The sequence below is a fragment of the Lottia gigantea genome, assembly GCF_000327385.1.
Source record: "Lottia gigantea unplaced genomic scaffold LOTGIsca_9, whole genome shotgun sequence".
In the NCBI taxonomy this organism is placed as follows: domain Eukaryota; kingdom Metazoa; phylum Mollusca; class Gastropoda; family Lottiidae; genus Lottia; species Lottia gigantea.
The window spans coordinates 2434302-2445016 of record NW_008710950.1 but is presented as its reverse complement, the minus strand read 5'-3'; the positions used below and the strand labels follow the sequence as shown (position 1 = coordinate 2445016).

The 10715-nt window shown below is 32.8% G+C and overlaps 1 protein-coding gene across 1 annotated transcript; it reads left to right on the top strand.

Annotated features, from left to right (window-relative positions):
- Window positions 1–1131: 1131 nt before the first annotated feature.
- LOTGIDRAFT_155774 (hypothetical protein) lies at window positions 1132–10152 on the top strand (the record flags this gene model as incomplete). The annotated part of the gene is made up of 6 exons (XM_009068301.1): window positions 1132–1214; window positions 3518–3658; window positions 8231–8390; window positions 8699–8823; window positions 9595–9708; window positions 10074–10152. 6 exons carry the CDS (start codon window positions 1132–1134, stop codon window positions 10150–10152), a joined length of 702 nt encoding a protein of 233 aa, XP_009066549.1.
- Between the last annotated feature and the right edge of the window lie 563 nt (window positions 10153–10715).

Genomic DNA, 10715 nt, shown 5'->3' with positions numbered 1-10715 from the left:
CCCCTTTTTCGTGACGGGTAACTTGAAAATCCAAATCCCAAACTACTTAATTATAGTAAAAGTAAAAATATGACTCAAAAAATAGTTTAATATAATCAACCCAGATCTAGATCTACAGTGTAAAAAACGATTAAAACAGTTTTCTATATTACATGCCTATGGACACGGCAAGCAAAAAATCTATTTATTTTCAAACATGCTTTTTTTGAAGATTTGACATTGTTTTTAAAGTTTGTGTTTTATTTCTACCGAGTAGTTGGCTTCAGTCATTTTATTTTTAGTTACATTTCAATTGCATTGTGGGAAAGGGAATATTCACTTTTCGCCTGAACATCAGTAGGAATATTCTGTTTTGTATGGTGAAAACATTGAAAAATTACAGGAAAATCTACATTTTCCGTGATAAAGGATTTGAAGGAGGTTAAGGTGCAAGATCTTAGGTTCTCTGAAACCAGTGATTATTGTCTCAGGCTTCATATCAGATCGGATAAAAAAAATTTCAAGGACGAAACAACAGCGGTTTTTGACAGCTGATTTATTTTGCAAATGGCGGTTGTTTACATCCGCTTGAACGAAATGAAAGAATTATTTATGGAAAATTCACCAACAGTTTCATCACAAGACAAATCAAACTTTAGACTTATATTTAGCCATCCTAAAAGTATTCCAACGAACAATCCTGTGGGAATTCCTTGTCAGTGCATGGTTTAATTCTTGTACCTAACCAATTTGGTTCCTTTAGTACACCTTCAAACTTCTTTTCTTTAATGATCTTAAAGTTTGAACAGAACATAAAGAGCTCACCCAGGAAAAGATAACAATTGAAAGTACAAAGGATATAAATCCTAGAACTGTACCAGCCTTACAGAAAAACATACGTTCACAGTTTTTTTAGCATATAATTAAACAAACTTAGCCTATTGATATTAGTTGTTTATGATAAACATTGTATTGTGTTTTCTATAAAAATTAGCACATAATACAGTGCAGAGAGCCTAATCAGTAACAAGCAACTAACTTGTTTATCATTAATCAGGAAAATACCTAATTTACTGGCTACTGTTATAGAACATTCTGTATGATTAAATGAACACACAACACCTAAAAAAAAGTTCTTGTCATACTATCATCATGAAGCTACTGGAAAATTCGCGATTTGAAGCTGTTAATGCTCAGTTATGTATGGAGTTAGAGAATTGTAGAATTGAAGGAAGGTTTGTAATTGTAGATGCTCATATCCTTATACTAGATTTTATGTAAAAGTGTAGAAGATTACACTGTCCACAACAAGACTGCATAAAGCAAAATGTTTTGATAACCATCCATTCAGATTCTTAAAAGCATGTAGTGTGTTAAGGTTTTTCATTGTACCAGTACCAATATTAATAACTGTAAGCTTAAACATATTCAGAGGAAATCAGAGTTAGGGCTACCTCATAGTCAGTACGTCAGAGTTCGCCACTCTGTCAATGAGTTCGTCACTACGTCAGAGAGTTTGCCACTCCGCACTGGGGTCCATCAATATATAGATTTTATAACTTTTGTTATCAATAAGTTCTTAAACAAAAAAAGATATTTGACTTAGTATTTGAAACAAATTGTCAATTATAACATGTCAAAAACTAAATATTTTTTGTCGTACAAATTGGGGAATATCTAATTTCCATCAATAAACGCAAGTAAGCTACAAGCGAATGACTTTGAATTTTGAGTTTGTAATGCATCATATCCTGTCATATCATACTTTCACTACCAAATTCATGATAGATCTTTACACCGCCTTCCTAGATTTCAAAATTTTCCAGTTTTTATATGCCCACATTATAATGCACTTGCCTGTTCTAGAAAATTTGTACTTTAGTCACTAAAGGCTGTTTTATCATTTCTAACAGCTGCCAGTGGGCGTATGTTACGTTGCCTCGCACGCTATCTTTATCTGATTTGAATGAAAATTGGTGTGATCATTTATATTAATGAGATCTTGGACAAGTTTGAAATTGACAATCTTTCGATGAACGGTTTATTGCCCTTGACTTATGAAAAACTTGGTGGTGAACACAAAAGAGACTAAAGTTTTCATCTGATTTAAATGAAATTTAGGATGATCATTTATAATGATGAGATCTTAGTCAAGATTGAGTTTGACAAATTTTTGATCAATGGAATTTGAGTTATAGCCCTTGACTTAAAAAAAACGTATCAAAATTTATTGGCTTGTTAGCGTGATAGAGGTGACAGTTTATGTCAGAATATTATTACATAATGTGTGTTAGTTTAAATCAACAATATCTTGCACAAATTAGATTTTTGGTATAATTTGACACAGATAGGTGAATGACCTTGATATACTGAAAATAGCTTATCTTGCTAGGTAACCACTTGTTTTTCAATCTGTCATTGACGTCACTTCGTCAATAATTGCAGTGACATGGTGGCAGCTTCATTGACATAGTGACGAACTCACTGACGGAGCGGCAAAGTCTCTGACGAAGTGGCAATTCATTGACAGAGTGGTGAACTTACTGATGGAGTGGTGAACTCATTGAGGAGGTGATGTCTGAAGTAATCCATGACTAATTTATCAGTCACTCTGTCATTTGAATCAGTACGACAATCATCCTAGTGACGGGGTGACAAACTCATTGAAGTATCGACAAATTCATTGACGGAGTGGCAAACTCATTGACGGACGTCAGTTTCTCTCTGATGCATTCCTTTAATTGGGCAAATTAGCTGAAGTATACTGACTGAATCAATGTTGTCATTCCACCAATCTTTCATTGGCTTGATCCGTCATTGGCGTCACTCCGCCAATCATCCCAGCGACGGACTGGCGAACAAATTGACAGAGCGGTGAACTCACTGAGTGAGTGGAAAACTCATTGACGGAGTGACGAACTCGCTAACGTAGTGGCGAATTCATCGACGGAGTGGAGAATTTCACTTAGGTACTGATGAGGTAGCCCAAGACATAGGGAAACATTTCATCCTTCATTCATTGATGCTACCTTACAAAATTACATAGCTCTAAGTAAATTGCATGCGAAAGAATACAGGATTAAGTTTTGATACTCGTATCAGGCTTGATGAAACCACCGATCTACAGACGGACATTATTGCTGCCCTGATGCATTCCTTTGGTTGGGCGAAATGGCTGAAATATACTGACTGAATCAATGCTGCATTATTTTTTCGTTTTCTTTTGTAATTATTAGTGTTTCGTATTCTGTAAGGTATCATTGGCGAATTGATTGGGAAATCAAGCAATGCCAATCACTGAGTTAAATTCAGCTCAGCACACGTATTAGTCTTGATTATCAATGCATCAAAATTCTTACAAATCAGTGTTTCAAGGGTTAAGGATTCAAATTATGGAATGTATAAAAAAAAGGATAAGAAATTATTATGGAAATTTAAATTGTTTTTATGGCAGACTGGTTATCTATGCCTATGTTTGACAATGTGATGTGGAATTTAAACTTAATGTTATAAATATCATGTATTTTTATGATTACAGAATTGAGAGTTATTCCTGTAAAATGGCTGGTAATGATAAACGGTTATTTAAAATTTTAAGTAATGAAAATAGTCAAAATGCTGGTGGATTGCAGGCTTTATCACCCCCTGAGAGCAAAGTAGTTACACATAGTCCTATTAGGTTAGTTATCAGGCATAAAATGTCGGTCCCACTTGGTGCAGAAAAGTAGGTTGTAAAACTTCATTCATTTTTATACGCCCACATAGAAATGAACGGTTTCAGAGAAATTGCCTTGACTTAGTAAAAACGCGTTAAATTTGGCTTGTATGCATGATAAAGGCTGCAATTTTTATCCGATCTTGATGAAATTTGGTATGTATGTATATATTGATGAGATCTCGGTCAAGTTCGAAATAAGTAATAATCGGAAAGAACAGTTTTAGAGTTATTGCCCTTGATTTAGTATAAACAAGTTAAATTTAGCTTGTATGCATGATACAGGCTACAAATTTTATTTGATCTTGATGAAACTTAGAAGGATTGTAGAATTGATAAGACCTCAGTCAAGTTCTAAATTGGTACTAATCGGATGGACGGTTTCAGAGTTATTGCCCTTGTCTAAGTAGAAATGCGTTACATTTGCCTTGTATGCACGATAAAGGCTACAATTTTGATCCCATCTTGATGAAACTTTGTATGTATGTATGTATTGATGAGATTTCGGTCAAGTTCGAAATTGGTAATAATTGGATGAATGATTTCAGGGTTATTGCCCTTGAAATTTGGTTTGTAAGCAGGATATAAACTGTAGTTTTTATTTGATCTTGATGAAACTTGGTATGCATGTATATATGGATAAGATCTCGGTCATGTTTGACTTTGGTCATAATCGGATGAATAATTTTGGAGTTATTGCCCTTGACTTAGTAAAAATGCTTCAAAGTTTGCTTGTAGTCATGATACAGGGAGCAGTTTTTTCTGATCTCAATGAAACTTGGTATGCAAGTATATATTGATGATATCTCAAGTAAAAAAAAATGGTAATAATTGGATGAATGGTTTTGGAGTTATGGCCCTTGAATTAATTCAGTGCGTCTAAGTTGGCTTGTAGGCCTGATGGAGACTATATTTTTTATTCGATCATGATGAAACTTGGTATGAGATCTCAGTAAAACTTGAAATTAGTGACAATTGGATGATTGGTTTCACATATTAAACCACTACAGACTTTGTTATCATTTCTGACAGCTGATAGTGAGCGTATGTTACTTGCCTGGCAAGCTATCTTATTTCATGTCATAAAATGTAGGTCATATTATGAATATTAGAAAAACAGTAAAGTGGAACAGATAGATTTACATTTTTGAATTGATTTGAATATGTTTTCAGGCCTTGTTCAAAGATAAATTGTTTTTGCTTTGTTTTTGTAACAACTTTTTTTTTTTCGTCAGCTAGGGAGCTTATTTCTCGGAACGAGAAATAGGTGCGACAAAACGGACTTCATGACGTTTTCTGACTCATGGCTATTCACGTATTAAATGTAAAAAAAAAAATGTTCTGCGCAACTGGAAGTGAGATAGCAAAAAAACGGAAATGGACTGTAGAGGGCCGCGTATTTATCGTTCGATTTTGCTCGGGTTTCCTTTATTATAATTCTAAGTACAAAGGACATATGATAGCAATTGAAAATATTCGATTTTCCAAAATTCGTTCGTTTGTCGAAATTAATAAAAAAATGCTATTTCGGTTGCTTTTTGACGGATTGATTTGAAATTTTTATGGCGTAGACCGTCGGTATGGGCAAATAATTCTGCATAATCAAAAAATGTTTATCACTTCCAGTTTCGATATTAGTACTTCCGGTGGCATCACTTCCGGTGAAATTGAGTTATGTCAGATAAGCATATGCATATGTTTAGTGTCACTAATACAAAGTGTTACAATTAAAAAAATTTGTAACGGAAGTAACATATAGGTTGCCATATTGGTTTGCCTCAATATGCAACACTTGCTATTTATGAGCTATTTATCATCCGATTTGACCAATTTTGGTGTCAAATGATAGAATTAACGTTTATCTAAAACTTGTTGAGGACAGAATTTTGATTTTGGGTTTTACCTTTTTTGTACGACCGGAAATTTTTTTTTTTCCAAAGTTTGAAGGCGTATATCTCATGACCTTGACCTTTGGTGACCTTCATATTTACTTTGATGATAATTTGTAATATCTGAATATCTGATGACCTTTGGGGTCAGACAACTATTTTCGATATTTTAGGGGTTTAAAAATGGTCCATTTTGAACCTTTGCAGTGCTGTATCTCGTAGCCTAATAAATTTAAGTTAGTTAATGAGATGTCAGTATAGATAAAATTCCTGACTTTGACATGTCCGTTTAAGTACCATTCTCCCCAATTTCTATCAGAAAATTCGTCAACTCCAGGCACTTTTGAATATTTGCAATTAGAGATGCAGAAAAGTATTTACATCAATGTAATTGCAATAGACCAACTTCGTATGTACCCGAATGTCGTGACACGCCCTGCATCAGTACTGTTATAAGTACAGTTCTAGTTGCAGTGCGTTCTATTGAACGCACTGCTTTGTTTTGCAAAAGGTTTTTTTTTTTTTTTTTTTTTTTTTTTTTTTCGAATTCTGGTCAGAGCGCCCAGCCAAAACTATACATGCCACATAGATACTGTTAACATTTCTCCCGTTAATGCAGCGAGACTAAATCTGATGAATGTATTTTCATGCATTTTTTTCCAACCGGAAATGACGTAGGACAAAATCCATTATTTACGTTTTTGCTAATTTACAGCTCCAATCAGATCAGATTTTGATTGATCTTTTTTTGTTAATAAGTTCGCGCTAACGGCTGTAAGATAGCAATTAAAAAATTCTAAAATTTAAACTTTTGTCGCTGACTTTTTAAGTTTCAATTTTTGAGGTTTTTCACTTTTTTTCTAACTTCTACAGTTTTATTTCGATCGATATGAAAACTTACAGATAATTAGACATGTTGATTGCGATCTAAAATCAATTTTCAAAGTTTCGATATCACTTCCGGTTTTGACGTTATTCGCTCGTAAAGTTGAAATTTCAACTTCCGGAATTTTGCAGATATTTGAAAAATTCCTTTTGCAATTAGTCAGAGTAGTCCCCATAAAGATACTGGATTGAATAAATTTGACCCGGAAGTATAAGGTCAGACGCAATCTTGATTCTAATTCTTATAAAACTCAAAATGGGGCCTCAGGGGTAAAGCCGGTGTGTGTGATTTTAGTTTCTATAGAATCTGCAATTGATTGCTAAGAAAATTTTGGAAGCCGATTTTTGAATTTTGGCTTTTCTTTTTTTTAATTTCCGGGTTTAATTTTTCAGTAATTGTCAAAACTGTTAAGGCATATATCTAGTTACCTTGATCTTTGGTGACCTTGTGACCTGCACAAATGTTGTGGCCCCTAACAAGATCTATCTAAAAATATATGTACTTTTGTCAAGCGACGTTTACTTCCGGTTCTAGAGCCATTTGAAAATAGCAATTCTTATCTTTAAAGAGCTCTGCCACGTGACCTAATTATCATACGACAAAATTTATTTCATTTCCTTAATGTGTGCGATTTTTTCTTTCTGAGGATATAACACACTTGATATAAAGATCAATATTGCGCTTTTTAAAGTTTTAAAATTTCACACTGATGTCTATAGTAACTGTGCGTAATTTGGTTTTTGCCGTATAAACTCAAACTTTTAACATATAACAACGAATATCTCATGATCTAATAATTGTACATGCTTGAAATTTTTAACATCATTTAACATTGTACACATGATAGCAGACAGAGCAAAATTTTGAGGGTGGGCGTGGCACATCCGGGTTAGATTTACATATATATTATATATTTGTAATTTATCATAACTTGCAAAGTATACATTTTTCACCAATAATATTTTGCAGGAAAATAGGTCACTAGTTTGGCCAATATCGTAAGAAGATAAATCTGTTCGGGCTTTTTACTTTTAAAAAAGGAATGGGTTTTACAATTGACTAAATTTTCATTTTTGACCTTCATCTTTGATGACCTTGACCTTTTCAAGGTCAAAAGTCATTGATCTATAATGTCAATTCATGTTTTGATGTAAGATGTCCGACACCTATTTCCGTTTTTTTTTAGGCTTCCAAAAACAGCAATTTTCAAAACTTGTAATCCTCATATCCCGTGACCTTGACATGTGGTTACTATGTCGCCTAAACAAAAGTCATAGCCCTTGACAACATCTATCACATGGTGTCTTTGATTTTTTTGTACGATGTTTACATCAGTTTTTATAGCCATTTGAATATCACAAATAGGACAATAACCCAAACCGAGTGCCAGGAATTTTCTTAAATGGTTGGAACGTGGATTCCTATATTTCAAAATTTCTAAATATTGAAGAGACTATTCCAATTCCACACAAAAAAATCAATTCTACAAAAGTAATTTTTGATTTTTTTAAAAAAGAAATTTGAAAATGTGTTAGAATTGTATCGTTGACCAGTGAAAAGTTTTAAAAGAAACATAAGTGGTATATATTCTTGTAATTTACCTTATTGCATTAAAAGGAAAATCTGTGAAAATACTATGGTCTCATGAATCCGTTTTAATAGGTAGAATGAAATATAAAATGCATTATTCTACCAGGATGTGACGTATTGCTTCAGTGCCCATGCAGTGCCCGTGCTCTAGTTTATATTTATATTTTGTAGGCAATACTGTAAAAGTCAAGATGGAGAACATTATTTATGTGATACTATATCAACGAAAACATTATTTTATTTAATATCAACATTGAATGCTTCCTTCCAACCTGATTATGATTTTAGTAATGCTAAAAGTGAGGAATTTAGTAGAGAACCAAGTTTACAGGTACAGTGTATCAAATTGTCTATTATTTTCTCTGTTCTGCCTCTCTTGTTGCATGAAAGCTAAATTTAGCCAGTCCTATAGGTTATAAATAAACAATTTTAATCCGCCCTATTCCTTATAAAAATTGAGTAAAAAACGATGCTGATTTGTCGGCTGCTTTTTAGCAACATAGTTGAAAAGTATCATTTTAGTAGGAAATATATATTTTCATGCCTCATTTATATGATTATGTAGACTGAAAGGATATTGATATATATCTAAAAAAAATTTTTAAATTTTAAATTCTAGATTTATTTTTATCATTTTAGTGGGTAACAAATGCAGTTGATACTCAATTATTTGCTACGGCTGGAGATTTATTTGGTTCATTTAAACAACAATTTTGGACAGCTTTAGATGAAGAAATTTGTCTATCTGAATGTGATATCTACAGGTAATTATTTTAAGTAAACTGGATATTGAGCATCACTTTTAAGAATACAAGTCTTTACATATAGTCCATTTGCAATTAAAGAAAATATAGTGAATGAAGTGATAATAGTATAGCATCATGGCCATTTCTAATGAATTCCAGGATTTTGTAAACTAGCGTTGAAACGGTTGGTGATTTAGTTAGCAGCTCGTACCCGATTGAAATAATAAAAATAATAACAAAACTTATTAAAACACTAGAACATGCTTAAAAAGCACTGTGTTACATTTCCGTGATTAAATAAAAATAGTAACAAGATTCAACGAAGCGTGGCGGGTGCAGAACGTCTGATCATGATTACAGTGCTACAGTACTTATTTGTTTAACCTAATTAACATAACGGTGCACACAGCGACTGTCGACAAACTAAGACCATCATGACGCGATTATCCACGAGTAATTAGTTTAACTTATATAAAAAAAGAGGCTTGATAATCTTGACCACAATTCTTGCAACTCGTTAGTGTTTTGATAATTGATATCCTATCTTGATTTATTAATCTCAATTATTCAATCAATAAAGATGTTTATTTACTAAAGAAAACAGCTTAAGCACTCAAACAGTGAAGAATTTTCTGTCAAAATTGCTCTCTTTTTACTTCTTATAAAATTGACGGTTAACCGATCATCTCAAATCAGACCCAGTTACCGTTTAACCGTTTCAACACTATTGTAAACTGGGGAGTGCTTTGTTTAATTGTCCTTCGATTTAATTGTAACATTCTCTTTCAGTTATAATCCTGATTTGAATTCAGATCCTTATGGTGAAGAGGGGTGTATTTGGTCATTTAATTATTTTTTTTATAATAAGAAATTAAAAAGGATTGTTTTCTTCACTTGTAGAGGGTAGGTCTATATTTCATGCTAGTTAATATAAGATGAGTCTAAATATTTCTTTAATTCATTTTGACCCAATGACATCATGATTTTTATACATTGTATTCAAAAATTAACTATTATTAATATAAAACCTTCCTTGCATTGTCTTAAAATGCGATGGTTGAAACACAATGAGAAGAATTTCTATATCAAACAAAATTTCTGTGACACATAAGCAATGTGCTTCTCCAACATTGATATGAGATCAAGAATGTAATTTTGAGAGAGAAAATTAGATGGGATTGAAAGGAACACAACAGTTTCCCTTGGTGATATATATTGGCATAAGTATTTCAATACCTTGTTTATCTTCAATACCTTGTATGTTACAGAGCATCAAGACAGTGTGGTGATTCAGGGTTAGGAACTGATATGAGTATGGATTTAGATGATGATGCTATGTTTCTGTGAGTTAAAATTTTCTCCTTTTTTTGTTTCCAAATTTTTTACAAATGTTTCCTTTAGATATACAGTGGAGACTCATTTATCAGTTAGGTGTGCGGTTTAACAAATTTCCGCCGGTTAGTTGAAACATGCTATGCAATAACTAGACTTATGTCCTGATAGATATGTGTGAACTTTGTAGAAACAATAGCCTACACCATGAATATTCCCGATTTATAATTTTATATTTCATTTCAATAATATAGCATGATAATAACAATAACACTAGAACTGTCCTAATAACAGTACTGATGCAGGGCGGGTTACGACATTCAGGTACATACGAAGATAGTCTATTGCAATTACATTGATGTAAATACTTTTCTGCATCTCTAAATGCAAACATGCAAAAGTGCCTGGAGTTTAAAGTATATTGACTAGGAATAAAAGAATGTTTGTCAATTAATAAAGACCAAGTTTCATGAAATCCAGATAAGAAATAAGAAAATTGGTAATGCGCATGCACACAACAAAAATTGGTTATTTCCATTGAATTTGTAATTGGTTTATACACACACATAGCAAGTTTG